General features: G+C 33.5%; 2 protein-coding genes across 2 annotated transcripts; one reads left to right on the top strand and one right to left on the bottom strand.

Annotated features, from left to right (window-relative positions):
* On the bottom strand, window positions 1-3,645 carry LOC143046557 (uncharacterized). Its single transcript, XM_076219716.1, has one exon. The coding sequence runs from the start codon at window positions 3,643-3,645 to the stop codon at window positions 1-3; it is 3,645 nt and encodes a 1,214-aa protein (XP_076075831.1).
* A 5,516-nt stretch (window positions 3,646-9,161) lies between these two features.
* Window positions 9,162-16,775, top strand: LOC143045042 (transcription elongation factor, mitochondrial-like). The gene is made up of 6 exons (XM_076217331.1): window positions 9,162-9,288; window positions 11,425-11,472; window positions 12,502-12,570; window positions 13,429-13,884; window positions 15,192-15,341; window positions 16,265-16,775. The coding sequence occupies exons 1-6, from the start codon at window positions 9,220-9,222 to the stop codon at window positions 16,694-16,696; spliced, it is 1,224 nt and encodes a 407-aa protein (XP_076073446.1). The 5' UTR covers window positions 9,162-9,219; the 3' UTR covers window positions 16,697-16,775.
* Window positions 16,776-18,219: the final 1,444 nt, after the last annotated feature.

Raw genomic sequence — 18,219 nt, 5'->3', positions numbered from 1 at the left:
TTATATTCTCCAATGTCCATAAGCTAAACTTTGTATCCCATCATCTAGTAAGTATCTTTTGTCATCATAAGGGGATAAGCCCAGTTTGTTGATAGATATATTGTATAACGTATGGTCGTATGACCGGATCTGTGTCATGGTAGACATGTGGATCTCTTTATTGAATAAACATCGTTTATAATGTTCGTGTCTTGTGTCATGTTTGATCACACTCTTCTTTATACCCTTCGCTGTCTTCTTTTCGCAGAGTGTTTTATTCTCCTCGTATATCAATGAGTACATCTTTGACTTAAGACCAACAAATTCTTGTATGGGAATACCATGTGTTTCGTCCTTCATCTTTCCTAACACCTTTTTATTTAAAGTGCTATAAAGCCGATGTTCAAGGTTATACTCTGACGTATCAAACAAGTGTTTGTCCTCCATCATATCTTGATATATATCATCAGTGTTGATACTGTAGCATAGCGAATCGGTGTCCGTAAACAAAAGTGTTGCTTTAGATCCATATTTATCCTTCATATAATTATAATGGAAATCGTACATAAGTGTCTTTGACAAATCGAGTATAGTGAATCCCACGTAGATGGGTCTGTTTAAGTATAATCGTTGTTTCAACATGTGTACAGCCACCAAGTCGTCGTTGAATATTTTGAAGGCATGAAATGTTGGTTTGCTGATTAATTTTCTGGCCTTTGATTGGTCATTCAAAAGTTTTATATCTGTTCTCTTCCTTAAATTTTCCATCGTTTTTCCAAAGACTGCATTATTCATGAGCTTAAAAAAATCCTTCTCGAAATCGTTTTTTGCAAGCTTTCTCTTCTCTGTATTGAAATCAATATATGTCTTTAACCATGGTCGTTGTTCAAATGTCATGACTCTATGGATCTTTGTAAGTCTCATTCCTAGTGATAAGTAGAGTTTTAAATTTCTGTAATGTACCACGTATTTTTCCTTTGGATGTAAATTTGGTATCAATTTTTCTGTCGATGTTCCTTTTAAGTCTAGATCGTCCAATAGCTTCTCTGCATAGGGCGATAACATATCATTTGTAACCTTTAATTTTTCGGGAGCGAGTGGATATTCGTTGTGGTCGTCGTGTAGTTCCCTTGGATATTCTAGGTCCACTTCTAATATATAACCATTTGCACTGTCATCTGCAATGTCACCTATGTGTAGATTCTCAATTTCAGAATCGTTGAGCCATCTAAAACCTTCTACTGGAAGTGCCTGTGACATTGCCCATCCGTATAAGTTGTTGGCATCTAGGTACATCACGTGATTAATGGGTTGATTTGGATCGTAGTTTGGTACATGTTTATTGTTAGCTTTGGCATGGCGATGGGATATCATGGATATTCCACCTCTTAAACCTTTCTCTATAAACAAATGCATGTCTATGTCAGTGAGTAATTCCAACTTGACTCCTGTCATTTTCAAGGCAGCTTGCCAGGCTAAACCGGGTGATGTATAAAAATGTGCAGCATCCAGTCCATAGTAGTTGAGACAGATCTCCCTGAAATTTTCAAAGACGTCGGCTAATGCAAGGACATCTGATAGAACGTATAGATCGTGATACTGTCCGAGATTCTGTATGTTAAACAATTGCCATACGTGTTGTGCATGTGCATAGTCCAGTGTGGTTATACCTTCTCCCGATAGTGTACTGTAAAAATTTTCAATCGGTGGTAGTTGAGATTCTAAAAATTTTGCCTCGGAATCGAAATACTCGTACGGGTATACTTGTTTTCGCAGAAGTAGGCTTATCTGTTCTTCTTCAAAGTGGCTTGTCATGTGTCTAAATTTACTCGAACCTTCTTTTGCCAGGTTTTCCACGAGTTTTTGTAATGAGGAAGACATAAATTGGAGCGAGTCTATAAAATCCATACATCCCAATGAAAAAGAAATATACTTTTCCATATTATTAGCGATACAATTCAGTTGCTTTCCTTCAACTTTTCCAATAGCTTGCATAATCAAATGACTATCATATCCCCGAAGGTTATGAAATACCACTGGAATTCGACCTGTAAACTTGTAATTAATATTACAGTCGTTATGAGCCGCCCCTCGAAATTTTCCAGTCACGTGACAATGATCTCGTACTTTAATGTCTGCTAGTTCTTTTTTACATATGTGACACATGGTTGCCTTCTTAAAGGATTGCCAATCACTCCCAGTCATGATCATGGGTTCGCAATGCTTAAATTTCTGTTCTATTTCTTCCTGTTCTTGTACCATACACTCCACAAATTTATCAGCAGCATCAGCACCCCGATAAACTACTGGTTCATTTGATGCTTCAGGTGTCAGACCTACCACTTTGTAAGCAAAGCCACATGGTATGTGTTTGGTAGTCTTTTTCGTCTTTTGATCACACTCGTTGTTATACAAAATTGGTTCTTGCAGACATTCAAAATCTGCATAAATAACGTATGGAACCTTAAGCTGTTTACGAATGTCTTTATAATGTAACCACTTATTGTCTTCAGTGGGTAGTTCAATTTTTTGGGGTCCGTGGGTCTGGCAGTTTGGTAAATGACTGTTTAAATTTTGTTCTTTGGTAAATCCGTGTAAGCAATATGGACAGTGAAAATGTCGTGCGCGATGTGTGTGCTGGTCACCTAACAAACGATTAAGATCTTTTATCCAGCAATAATGTGATTTTTTGTTGTCCGATATCATGAGTAGATTAACATGTTGTTCAAATCGATGTTTTGAAATGTGTATAGGGAATACTTCGCCTTTGTTAAACCCAAACACGTTGATCGATATTTCATTCTGCATTTCAAACTTTGGTATGTCGGCTAATTTCACAGGAAACATGATGGTATCAAAGTTTAAGCTTGAAGTGTGTTCCTTGTATTTCCAAACTCGCTCTCTGTGACATTTCGCTGGGTGAATAGCTGCCAAAATCGACCACATGAAACATTTGCTGTCTTTATTTTTCACATTGATAATGGCATGTTTTGATCTGAGTTTAATTGGAAGAGGAATATAACTTGAGCCTTTTAAGGGTCTGTACCTTGCCATATGTATGGTAAGATCTACCACTTTATCCACCGTCCAATTGCTCCCTTGTCTCTGGTATTCAATGAAAGATGTAAACATCTTTTTGATAGATTCCTTCAATCCGGCATCGATATCCTCCAATTTTAAACTGGTCTGGCATTTCCCCCGGAAATACGGCACTGCAGTTTCTATGGCATCTTCTTTTCGTCTGCTCATTTTAACTTTCATGGATAGATACCACTTCAATCCACCTCTTTCTTTAATTTTACTCTTAATGATATCTTTAACATCATCATACTGGCTTTTCAGGAATGACATTGGATCAAATTTATTCAATCCTTTTGCATCGATCGAATGTGTTTCAACGGTTCCATTGAGCGCTTTGAAGTTGCATGGATCCGTCTTTTTATTTGTTTCTGTACTAGTCATAGTAACACCAGCACCCTTTTGGACTGGTTGTTTATCATGGTTTCGCTTATGGCGTTGGTAGTTGTCTTTTCTTGAAAATACCACATCGCAGGTGGTGCAATGCCATTTCATTCCAGTATGAACCGATCTCTTATGGCGCATTAAACTCTCTTTATGGGAAAACGATTTTCCGCATACACCACATTTAATTGGAGATTTTGCCATCTTGACTTTTTTCGACGCTGGTTCCATCTTTTTTTTTCTTTCTGAAAAGTGAAAGTGTGCTTAATATTGTTAAAGCATTTTTATTTTTTATTATTATTAGTTTTCATAATATGATACAGACAACCAGCCATTATTCATATCAAAGGAGCCTATCGCCACTGGTACTCGCCCACGGGTCGGAAAAACGACTCCTCAGTCTACCGACCGTATGGGTTCCCAGTCTTGATACTGATATGAATAACGAACTGATTGATATTCAAGAATGTTTGACTAAGGCTTTCGCCAAAGTAGTCACCGCCCGTCAACATTTCCATCACTGGAAACAGAGCTGCTCTCGCTGTTAAGCAAGACTGCAAAGGTTTTGGTCGGAGAGGTCTTCCTGACTATAGCGGGGCATGCCACATGACACTTCCCCTCCATTGTTAGCTACATGACACTGCCCTAAGTCAGTACACCTTACCAGTGCAGGAGACTACTTCAAACTTTCGAGAACTCAAATTTAAAATACAACCTCCCCCTTTTATTTGTTCATTCTTAAGATAAGCATCTGTCAATTCCATTTAATTGTTATTCGTAAAATTAATTGGTAATTTAAAAACAAAATTTATCAAGAAAACTGTAATTCATATCATACAATCCTTTACTATTAAACGTTAAATAATTGTTTAAAATAAACAAATTATTAACCATACCAAACCTTTAAATCCTTAAGATACTGTTAATGTAAACTTGATTTCACCTTTAGAGTGTCATCGATAAGACTGTACGAGACCCGCAATTCACAGCGTTTATATAGCAGAATTTTCATAAATTTTGGAAATTCCGTAATTTACGTAATCTGATTGGTTAATTTCAAATCCGGCAAATATTTTCGATCGATAATCAGTTCAGTCTAATTTACCTGTTGGAACGATCAGACGTAGTTTTCTTTGCTAGCAAAGTATATATATTTTTTTTTTTGGCAGTCTGATCCTGATGTAATAAAAAATAATTTGGAATAAAAGCATTTATTAATGAATAAATTTATCAAAAATGAATATTACTTAAAAGTTTAAGTACAGCCTAATAAAAAAAGGTTGAAATAATCATTATTTGATAAGAATTACTTGACATGTTTACATCAATGGTCATTCACCCATGTACTTAACCACACCAGGTTATTGAGGTCAACAGAAACTGTTGAAATGTCTTGGTTATCAGTTTGGCATTTTATAGTAAAAGGATTTCAGTTTAAAAGTGAATATGATCGAGGAAATAATAAAATAAGTTTTCAATTCATACAGTATATTATATGATTAACGGAGGGATGATAGTTGGATATTAAAAGAATAAATAACAGTATGTATCATCGAACACATTAAAATTAACTACTTGATAAATCTCATCTTTGTAAGAATAATACTATATAATTCAATTAATATTATGATTTACTTCTTTCGAAAGACTGCATAACTATATGTTTATAATATTTTCAACATGGCGATTACATTTAAATCGGATTATTGACAAGTCTAAACTTGATTATATAGTACGACACAGACAAGTTAACGAACGCTTTCAGTGATTTAGCAATTATATTAAAAATTCAAATACCTAACAAAAAAAAAAAATCACACCAAAAATATGAAGATACATTATACTAAATAGTGTCAATAATATAACGATTTAATGATTTGTATAAGAATTCAATATGGCGGATTTATTGACACGTATCAACATGTTAAAGGTCACTACGTACACTACTGGACAAGTTTAAACACGCTTTCAATATTGATTTAATAATCACAGATTAATAGCCGTAGGTGAATGTAATACCAGAGACATCTAATAATGATCTGTAAATACACACTAAGGTGGGGTTTTCCTGTGTATCTATTTATAGACTGGGAATTTTCATCAAATATAAAGAAAATATATATTGATACTTATTCAATAACGCCAATTAATTAGCCGTAATTAGTAGCACTTTATCTTCCAAAGTAATTAATTTAATTAATTAATGTCATAATACCTAAAAATGACGTCATAGAAATAAGCCTCACATCGGGAGGCTACCTCTCAGGAGGCTACCTTTTTCCCATAGGGTTAACATTAGACAAAGTGGCCCAGAACCCCCACTTCCCCCACTACTTCAAGCGAGAAAATCAATCTCGTTGAGATGATCAGTGATAATATATAATGACATAACAAGTTTCAGGGTTCAAAAGAAGGGAAAAATAAAATTTAATGCCTATAAATATTACTCCAGAAAGATATATGTGTCTTTACTATATATACGCAAACAGTTTCACATTTTATAGAATCAAACAGCAACCGTTTCAAATCCCTTTCATCAAGGAAAAAATCAGGAAACAAACAAAACAATAAAATCCAAGTATGTATATAAATATACGACACATGAGTAAGACATGACAATGTTACTAGCTATAGGGAAAGGCAAATGATTATGTGGTTGGGCTTATACAGTTTCTGAAATCATAAAATTGCTGCTACCATTGACTTCGGTCAGGGGGAAATTACTAGACAATAAATGTATTATATATAAACGAAAGAGAAACAAACCGGCGTTCAAAAACGGGCATATTTGCTTCTTTGATATGAATGGCATCTGCATGCATGTGGGAAACGTAAAAAAATACGTTATTAATAAAATAAAAAAAAGCCCAAAGCATCCAAAAAATGAACACGATGTTTCCCACCTTTCCTTTATATGTAAAAGGATATTACATCTACTTTTTTCATTCTTGTTTTTATGAAACAGGGTGTGACTAATAGGAAATGTTAATTTCTTTTACACTATTGCTTTCAAATTATGATTCATCCATGTCTAGCCAGGACAAGATATTTGCAGATTCGTAGAACATTTTATAAGAAAAATGTGAGACATGACAGAACATACCATAAGAACAAGGTTATAGATATAAGAATATGTTGCATCAGTGCCAATGAGTCAACTCTCCATCCTATTCACAATTTATAAAAGTAAACCACTATAAGTCAAAGTAATGTCTTCGGCACAGAGCCGTGGCCCACACCGAAGAACAAGCTATAAAGGGCCCCAAAAATGATAAGGGTAAAACCATTCAGAAGGAAAATCTAACAGTCTATTCTATACAAAAACAAGAAACGAGAAACACATACGAACCACAACAACAAAAGACAACTACTGAACATCAGATTCCTGACTTAGGACAGGTGCAAACAATATATATGTTTAAAAGTACGAGTTTTAAAGACCCATTTAATTAGACTGAGCAATAAGGAATGATCATTATTTAAATTGATAGCATCATGACCTTCAATGACTTTCAAAGTTATAAGAAAAAAAGCGTTTCTCCATTACCTACTTTCGAATGCTTATAAACTAGTCTGAAAGCAACAAACAAAAAAGTGGCGGGAATTACCTAAAGAGACGTTCTAAACTGGAAATTCGAAGAAACTGACTACGTCATGGCAACAAATACAAACCATGACGAAAAGCCAAACAAGTCCGTAAAACGCTTCATAGACTGCACAAAAAGAACCCAACCACAAACTATAGGGATGATATCAGTTGCTTCGCAAGGGTTTGTAGATCCTGCTCCGGCAGTGGCACCCGTCGTGTTGGTCATTACAACTATACATGTTTGACAAGTCTCATTTGCTGATGTCACAACCGTGGTTTATACGTTTTTTTTCAACAAACTCATGGTCATCTGTGGAGCAGAGATCCAATAGCGATCAACCACTTGGAAATTACAATGGGAAACGCAAGCTCAGGACTGAGGTAGATAATCCATATGCATGTCAATAACAGGTTTTTTTGTAAACTCGCCAACTTTACGTACGAGTCTTTGATCTTTGCGACCTTTTTTGCTTCATCCGTGTGTATGCTACAGAAGGGATGTTTTGCTCTTGGATAAAAATCGTCAATAGTAACCACATTGATATTTCATAACGTTGTCGAAATCATAAAGACGTCCGTTAAACGTTCGAAGGGATTTCTTGAACCAAACCTTGCCACACAAAGTTGAAACCCTTGGTTGTCTTAATTTCTTGTAAGCATCAACCATCCATTAAGGATATCATAATGGAAAACTGACATAACTATAGGTTCGGGAATATTATTTGCACTAGAATATGTATACTTCATACATGTATATTATACTATCTGCTGATAGGATTAATATTAGGGGCTACCATTTGAAAATGAAATTCCATATGCAAAAAATGCCATCCACAATATGTTTAATGAGGGGATAGGACCTTTATCGGGACTCCGGAATTTCGGGATAACCCTTTTGGGGTCCGGGAATTCTTTTTTTAGAATTTCGGGATGTCGGGATTTAACTTTATTTAAATTCGGGACCTCGGGATTTCGTGTTTTAATCCCGGGATTCCGGGATCAGGACCCCTTCTACACCCCCTTAATTTAATGGTTTATAGTCCAGTCAAACTAAGTTACCCTGATAAATGGTAAAGAGCGTCCAAGTAGCAGTGATCTGACTGACACAGTAATATATAACTTTGATTACATGGTCATGTACATTATGTTATTTTTGATATCCAGTAGAGTTAACGACCTGGGAACTAAACAATGTTTTACTTTACATTGTAATATAATATATTCATAATCGTGCTTGAATTTCATTTTATTAAGTTAAAAATTCCTGAATTGAAATCATAGTAAATATGGGTTGGCCCATTCTAGTTTTTTTTTTTTAAATTGTTTACCTTTTGAATACCAGTTATCACATAGTATACGCATTTGAGTCTTAAGACAGTCACTAAAGCGCACTTCAAAAATACATAGGCTGCACATTTCAGTACACCAGAACTCATATTAAATGACTATTCCATTCAGATATATAAGAAATAAAATAGAACAATGAATTTTGTTTACAAAATTTAAATATATTTAACCAGTCAATTGTGATTAAGATGACGGACATCTCTAAAACGGATGCTGCAAGCAGAGACTCAGATCAGACTCGTCAAGCTTAATAAATTGAAAACAATTTTGAAGCCAAATTCCTTTTGTATATGAGTGGTGTTTAACAGATGATCGCCATTTTTTTTTTCATAGATAAGAATGATGCAATGAAAATAAAAATTCCGAAACTGTGACTACCGTTTGTACACTGGCATATAAAGTGTTTGGGGGTGGGGTCAAGGATTTGTATAGTCCAAATCCTTGGTGGGGTGTAAATGTACACTTTGGAGTCCGATAAAAAGAGAAAACATAGTTATTAATGAAATATCATAGCAATTATAGAGTTTTTAATTAAGGGAATATGATTTACTTTAGATAAAAGAAAAACAATTAATTTGATTCATCGGATTTACATTCCGAGTGTAAGTTGTAAATTATTCTATAAATGCGGTATGTTTTTATTAAGTGAATTGATTGATTTCATCCTTTTTATAATTTATTTACATAAATGTCAGTAGTGTATCACTATGTTATCCTTTTCATTGAAAAAATATATCAGATCATTTTTTGTCATAGCATGATATGTATAATCCGGAGATACAAACCGGTATTGCTTTCGAATCTTACCTTCAAATTATAATTTCCGGTAAAAACAAATAAGCATGTTTTCTAAACATTTACTGTTTTCACGATTTAGCAGATTTCTTCGAGGTTCATCTACCTTAGAACAGGTGACTTATTTCAATAATCTTCATTATTTGTCACTATCCGTGCACAGGGGTTTGTAACAAACCCCTGTGTTCAGAGCGTTCGTTAGTGTATGTATGTACTGGTAAATGCCTCCGATATCCGAAGAACCCCTCGAAAACTGCGAGGGTACAGTGGCATCCATGTACACTCCCTAACGGGATTAATGGAGATGTGTCACTAACGTATGTTTATACGACAATTATTTTTACAAGGACAATCAATCCCCACCCAACACAAAGGGAGTGCTAGGACACCGGGCAGTCTGTTATTATGGTGGAGGAAGCCGAAGTACTCGGAGAGAACCACCGGGCCACTCGGTGGAAACAGACAAACCAGAGAGATATCAGAAGATTGATCTCCAGGTCAAAGTAAGGAACAACTTTGACCAACCGAGGCCCCCAAAGTACCCATTCTAGTTTAAACTCCGGTCTGGGTACCAGAGATGTGTGTGAGAGGGTGAAAATTACCCTTCTGATGTGCTGATATTTTTAGCACCCCGAGTGAGAATCGAACTCGGGACCTTCAGCACTGTAGCCATCGGTCTTAACCAGTAGACCACGAACTCACGTTAGTTTCCCAGAATTTGTAATATTTTTGTATGTTGTCTTGTACTTGTAGTTATATTATTGTATATCTGACGACCTGATCATAACCTTGACATGGCCATTCTAGTAGATACATCAGGCCAGGCACTTGTATCATAGATGTATCTGTATGGGTACCTTATAGTTACCAATACTGTCTTTTATACAATCGAATGAAGGCCCCGTCCCTTTATATTTGACGGTTCTTATTTAGAGCAGATTTAAAGCTCTCTACACTTGTTACATGCACAATTGTGTCTTCCACATAGTTCCAGATGATTTTTGGTTGGAAATATATACCATAATATTGCATTTGATAGCGTTAAGTGTATTTGTTTCTTTTTTATATATAGTTATCATGGTTATAAATAATGTTTCATCAGTTTCTTTTCATCATCTGCTTTGATTTCAAAAAGTCCTCAATACTAAAGAATCCATGTCCTTTTGACAGTGGATACAAAATAGTTGAAACAATTTAAAGGACACTGCATGGTTTTCATCAATGAGCAGAACTCGTACCATACAGACAGGTATAATGTCAGAATGTATAATGGTTTATATAAGACATTGTTACAGCTACCAACAACATTGTCATCAACAACCAATGGCAATGAATAAAAAACTCCTGATTTAAAATATCAGACAGACACTTAAAGAAAATAGAAGAGGTTAAATATCCTTTTGAGGGCTAAACTTGGAGAGTGGTTTACAAGCGCAACATAAGAACAAACAAAAAATCGGCTGATGTCATCAAGTAAATACATGTACTACACATTTAAACAACTTACATGTGTACCAACAGATTGATGGAATTGGTTGATGCAACTTGAAATAGTTGACATTTTAAGAATTGTGACTTTGACAAAATGATAGAGTGGGCCATTGCATGGAAACAAACCCATGTTCGTTCAAATAGAAGGGACAACACCACACATCTTTTGTCTTTAAACTGATTTTTTTGCTGAAGATGGAAATATCATAAATAAACATCCCAAAAAAATAAAGATCACACTTTAAAAAAGAATATACATTGTAACATACATGTACAATGTACATGTATGTTAAATGGTCTGTAAAAAGGTATCTAAATGAATATACAAGATTTTTTTTTAAATATTTTATTTCACATATACTACATGTACATGAAAGTGCTGTATATGTGTAATAAAAGCTTAATTTTCCACATTTTTATACTTAATTCATGGGAATTGTGTTTTTCGGTTTGTGAGTCCGTTGGTTGTCCCTCCGTCCATCTGTACCACATCAGGTTAAAGTTTTTGGTTTAAGGTTTTTGGTCAAGGTAGTTTTGGATGAAGTTGAAATCTAAGCAACTTGATACTTAGAACACATGTACCTATGATATGATATTACTAATTTTAATGCCTTGGAGTTTTGACCCCAATTTCACTGTCCACCATGTCCACTGAACATAAAAATGACAGTGCAAGTGGGGTATCTGTGTACTACAATGTATGGACTTATTCTTGTTTACACATACTTAAAAATTTATATTTATTTATTTGTATTTTGCAGTGTGTCAGAAGCCAGTCAAACAGTTATGTAATATCTGAAAAGCTAGAGGTAACTATACTTCAACAAAAAATGACATTTCTTTTTGATACTTGTATTTTATTTGGTGTCAAATACTATACATTTTATATGCATTTCCAGCACAATTTCTGTGCAAAATGCATGCTGAAATATGGAAATTTCAAAATAATTATTCATATAAAAAAGAAGATGTGGTATGATTGCCAATGAGACAACTCTCCACAAGAGACCAAATGACACAGAAATTAACAACTATAAGTCACTGTACACCCTTCAACAATGAGCAAAGCCGATCGTATAGTCAGATATTATACATGTTTTGAAATATATAATATTAACAAAAGGCAATTTAAGTTAAATTCCTGCTACAGTAGTGTATTAAGCATGTTTTAAGTACAATCTATCTGAAACCAAATGATATCATTACAGTCTGGATACTGTAATACATTTATTTTTGTTTAGACTCTATTCATGTATATATATATATTTTTTTTATTCATTGGGCTATATATATATATATATATATATATATAAAATGACTGAATAAATAGTCAACGATCAATCTTACAGGGCGATGGATCATGTAATATGATTCTGTACACTACAAAATATAATATATAACAAGTCAAAAAGGGTACAACATCACCATTAAATAACTATAAAATGAACAAATATTAGATATTTCAGATAACAGATATCCTTCTTCAATAATAGCACGATGTCAAATGAATCATGTCAATATATTCAAACCGAGAAACTTTTTCTAAATCTTGTAATTTATACAATTTAAGCGAACACCACAGACGCTGATACAATTTTAAAATTTCCACAAACACGGCGCAAAGGTTACAAAGATATGCCAAATGAAAATAGTTATTTTCGATGTGAACTGGCACAACTCTAAATTTCCAAAGGTTGTGACAGTTTAGATGTTATAACTGCATTGACGGCATATATATATATATATATATATATATATATAGCCCAATGAATAAAAAAATACAATATATTATTCAAATGTTTTTTAATGTAACAAGAAACCTACTTTTTTATATTTAGAAATTTAAAAACACTGAGACAGTGAAAGATTCTCATCATGAAAAATTTAAGGATGAAGAAAAAGACAAGGTAAGTGAAATTTAAAGTCAAATTTTAGATTTGAATAAACAGTTAAAAATTTGTTCTGCATGAACAGCCAATATGATGTTCTGATTTTTGTCTTGCCTGCAACGAAAGTGGCACTATACAAGGATTACTATCCGGCTGTGGCAGTACAAATTATTTGTATAAAGCTTCATATTAGAAGGTAGAAGACCTAGATGCTTCTGAAAGGTTTCAATCTTTAAAAACGATAAGACTATATATGTGATAGTTGTTGGAAATTTTTTGACTTTTAGACTTTCAACATAAATGAATGATCAGTAAAACAGGTGATAAATTTCAGCATGTGCACTCTTGTTATTTATTAACCAATGTTTAATTAACTGTTTAGTGTCTCTTGTGTACAGTAGGTCATTTGTAGCTAGATACAATTGCTTACATGTACAAGACTTGTGCCTTTACAATGTACATAATTGTAATTGACCAACGATAATTTTGCATTAATGATAGTTATTTACACGAGTGGAGTTTTTGTTATGTGTTATGCATTTATGAAAATTTTCTTATCATACACACTTACATGAGCCCTCTTACATGTATATTTCCAAATTGTGTTAATTTTAATGGAAGTGTTTTTTTTCATTGCTGTTTTGCTGTTTCAAAGATATTTTATGCTGAATTTAAAAAAATAAACCCAACATAGCAGCACTTTTTTGTGGAAAATATTATTGATATTGAAATAAATACAAAATCACATGCATTTTTCATATTTGTGTCAAATTGTCATTATAAATATTTTGCCAAAATGTCATCAAAAGTGAGGCAAATTAATTTTAGTTAAATAGGTGTTTGGAACCACCTTAATGATTTATAATTTTTTCTTAGGTAGAAGTTGATAAAGAAAAGGACGATGAAAATACATCTGCTGTTCTAAATACATCATCAAATGAAGAAAAAGTCAGTACTCAGAAAACAGTAAAGTCTACCAGTAGAAAAAAGTTAAATGTCTTATTTTCTGAGGAGGAACAAGATAAATTTGTCAGTTTATTTAATGACGCTCATGCAGAACAATTGGCTTTAATTAAAAAATGTGGAAGTTCAAAAGCAAAGAAAATCATCAATTTTCGAGAGGAAAATGGAGACTTTTCCGAACTGTCAGATGTACTTAAAGTTCTTGGAATGGGAGAAAAGACTCTTATTGATATATGCCAAACATTTCAAGAGCAGATTGCTGGTGGTCCTGTGATCAAAGATGATAGTGAATTAGACGATGCAGAAGGTCAGACAAGGAAAAGGACAACAAGTCATATTCATCCACGATTGTCCCCTGAATTACGTGAGGTACATATTTGTGTAGATAAAGATTTAGAGTACATCCTATATCTGGCTCAGTATCTTTAATTTATATTATAATAATTTAATTTTGGATGTAACGCGTCTTCTGATTGGCTGACGTTATTTTGTTATGAGCCCATAGACATAATTTAGTCATGTGACCGTGACGTCATCAACGTTTTTTCATGGTTTTCTACAGTTTAAAATGGAATTTAGAATTAAATTATAAGAAATGACTGTAATATTTTTTCTGTCTATTCGAAATAACATAAAATATGTGGTGCACACTGTTAAATAACCCGCTACGCGCGTTATTCAGTGTGCACCAAATTTTTTATGTTATTTCTTCATAGACAGAAAAAATATTACAGTCATTCCTTAAATGGCAGTAGGAAAAGCAGACAGATATGTGCCGTAAAAGTTAGCAAAAACAATTCAGCATTAACTCTTCTTTTTAGTATTTTTTTTACTTCAAATTTCATATTCTGCTCATCTGGTTCATTTAAGCCATATAAAATTTTTTTTAAAATGTGGTATATAAATATGTGCAACAGTAATATGCTGCTGTTCAAAAGTCATAAATTGATTGAGAGATAAAAAATCTGGGTAACAAACTAAAAGTGAGGGAAACACATCAACCATTAGTGGAAAATAACGAAAAAACAACAGAAACACTGAAGCATAACAAAAAACCAATTGACAATGCAACACACAGAAACCAACTGTATAATTGCCAATCCATATGATCAAATGACATAGAAGTTAACAACTATACAGTGTTCTAGCTACAAAGTTTAGACAGGTCACTGTAAGGCAATTAAAAACAATTTTAAAACTATTGCCATAATTTTATGTCTATCAAACCCTGTTGTAAACTTAATAAAAAAAAATCTGATCCTCTGAAACCATATAATGAATTTTGACCAGACTTTTCTGAGTGTCATAATCAGATAACGTCATAATTTAGTCGAACAGATTTTTGGTTCCCAAGCAACCAACATAGATGTCATGTATGGAAAAAGAACATACATTTACATGTAAGGGTACACAACAAGTCATTGTCTAAAAAGTAAACCATGTTTATTAAATGTAGGAAATCGGACAATTTTAAAATGCTCAAATTTATAATATCAAGATTTACTGATTTTCCTCTCTCGGTTTAAACATGCCATTTATATTTTGTGAAAAAAAATGACCGAAAGGACACATGTACAGAAATTAACAACTTTCGATTTCTGTATGGTCTTCAACCATGAGCAAAGCCCATAAATCATAGTCATACATACATACATGTTTGTCCTATTTCCTTTTAGAACCTACAGAGTGTAGTGACATTAGATGTATCATTTGAACATGTGACCGTTGCCAAGATAAATAGATATCTAGAGGTAGAAGAATGGAGACAGATCGATTTGTTTGATACTTATGTGCAGAAACTGGATCATGTCTTGTTGTATGAAAGGGTGAGTAGGAAAGGGTTGGATATTTCTGTGAAGTATATGGGTTTACCTACATATAGGTGTATCTTTTTATCCTTTCTTTCTCTGTATTTTAAGCCTGTTCCATAGAATTGAATGTGGGAGGGTATGATGGGCTGTTATTGAGATGGGAACCAGAGTGACGTTTGACAGTACCTTCCTACCCTTTGATATCCATTTGAGTGGAACAGTCCTTACAAATTGTATGTTAGGGCTATTCCATAAAACTGAATGTTTGAGGGTATGAAAGAGTGATAAATTTTTGGACATCATATATTGTTACTGTTTATTTGATGTATGGAAAATTACGAAAAAAAGTATGTTGGATGTGGTTGAAGTGGGACAGAAAAGGGGGGGGGGGAGTTGTAAGTTTCTTCCAACCCGTTGAAATTCATTTTAATGGAACAGACCTTACAAATTGAAAAGGTTAAAATTGAAGAAATTTCGAAATCAGTACAGCAATTTTTCCAACACAATATTCCTCTCTTGTAACTCACATTTTAATAAAGTTCCAGTAAAAGGCTGTCTTCAACAATGACCTCAACTTGTATCCTATAGAAAGCTATATTGAAAGAGCAAGCTTATAAAATAAAAAATCTTATGGGCTTACTTATTATTGGGGTGTTTAATGAATTTGACTACCCATAAGTGTCTGTTAGAGTCAGCATCTTATAGAAGAAACCCTAATTATCAAACATACAGTTTTTGATTTTTTTTGTCTGGTCAAATGTTAATACTGTGTTTTTTTATATATACCTACATCATGTAATAAAAACTCTCACCGTGATGTAGACTTTTTGCCCTAAGGTTGTGTAAAGCAAACATCAATCAGTCAATCTAATAAAAACTGCCGAAATATGAAACAAGATCTCGATACATTAGTAATTGATACATTTTATTTTATTCAGATTCAAGCAGCCCTAGATGAAATCCCAGAAGGTGATATCTACCTGAAAGAAGATAAACTTTATCGTTATAAAACCCTAAAAGTTGTTCCTATCTTGACTAACTTAAGGATTTTAGAATATGTGATCGTAAATGGCTTAAATGCGAAGAATGGTAGGAATGTCGTACATCTAATGAAACCCAAAACTATGGATAAGATATTTCAGCTTCAAGTGGGAAATGAAAGAATATGTGCAAAACCATTTGTTTTGGACATGTACAGAAGGAAATTAACCGGAAAAAATAAATCACTAAATGACGTAACTATTTCAAGAGAACATATGGATGAATATTTAGCTAAAAAAGATATTGACAAAGACAAACTGAACAAAAGTTTGCTTCTGGGACTTGCATTTTATAAACTAATTATGGGTCAGCATATTTATACATTATAAAACAAATTATTGGATATCACATCAAATGTTGTTTCTTTTTTATTCTTGTTTTATACCATAAACATACAGATGAAAAGTATTTAATGTTAAACATTTTGTTTTTGTCATACCACTACTGTATGTTACCAATATATAAACCATGCAGATCTAACAAGTTGATTAAGTATTTGATTTGAAGTTAGTGTAAGGCTCATGGTCAACCCAACTTGGCCCTTAACTATTTTATAGATTGACTCATCAAAGCAGTTTCAATTTGTTTTCCTTCATTTTACTGTAACACACCTATCTGAAGTCCATTTATATATGCAAGAATATACATACAAGAGATAACAGGTTGACAGAAATCAATTCTAAGTTTTTGTCGAGCCTCAACTTTTGTCACAGATTGCTCGACATAGGATTAGTGATCGAGCAGGGGCTACTGCAGCAGCGTTGGCTAACTTCTTAAAAGCTTTGATTTATATTTTAGAAGCTGGAAGCTAAGACATGGATGCTTCATACTTTGTATAAAGATGACTTATGTTATGAAGCTTCTGTCTGTCACAAGCCCATTGTCCTTGACCTCATTGTCATGGTTCAGTGACTACTTGAAAAAAAAGTTAAAATGTTTTATAATGTTAGTTTTTCTCATATTATGAGTAATTGGATAACTATATTTGGTATTTGCATACCTTGCAAGGTCCTCATGCCCATCAGACAGTTTTCACTTGATTTCGACCTCATATTCATGGATTAGTGAACAAGGTTAAGTTTTGGTGGTCATGTAATAGGTCTAGTATATTCGGTGTATGAAGGAACTGTAAGATGTACATGTCCAACTTGCAGATGTCATCTGACCGTGACCTCATTTTCAAGGATCAGTAGTTGTAGTTATTTTTTGTATTTTGGTCTGTTTTTTTTATACTATATGCAAAATGTCTACTATATTTGGTGTATGGAATTATTTTATGATGAACAGTCTCACAGGCTTTATTTGACATTGACCTCATTTTCACAGTTCATTGCTTAGTGTTAAGTTTTTGTGTTTTGGTCTGTTTTTCTTAAACTATAAGCAATAAGTCAACTATATTTGTTGTATGGAATTATTGTAAGCTGTACTTGTCTGCCTGGCATGGTTCATCTGACCTTGACCTCATTTTCATGGTTCATTTGTCAATGAATTTTCTTAGTTACATGTAAGACGGTTTCTTAGAAACTATAAGCAATAGTTAACTATATTTGGTTTATTGAATGATTGTAAGGTGTACATGTATTTCTTGTTTGATTTATATGACCTTGACCTCATTTTGTTGGATCATGTTAAGATAATGTGATAGATGTAGTAAAGCTTTATATTTAGGACTATCAACATAATATCAATGAATAGTAAAGAAGGTAAGACATTCCAGCAAGTGCACTCTTGTTATATGATGCTATGATGCAGCTGATAAGTGGCACCCACATTAATCAATACCCTGAGTGAGCCTCCATTGCTCTCTCACTCCTCTGGTATCCATATATGTGTCAATGTATTTTTATATCCA

Source organism: Mytilus galloprovincialis, chromosome 9, assembly GCF_965363235.1.
Source record: "Mytilus galloprovincialis chromosome 9, xbMytGall1.hap1.1, whole genome shotgun sequence".
In the NCBI taxonomy this organism is placed as follows: Eukaryota; Metazoa; Mollusca; class Bivalvia; order Mytilida; family Mytilidae; genus Mytilus; species Mytilus galloprovincialis.
The sequence above is the reverse complement of the archived record's forward strand: the minus strand, read 5'-3'. Positions and strand labels throughout refer to the sequence as shown.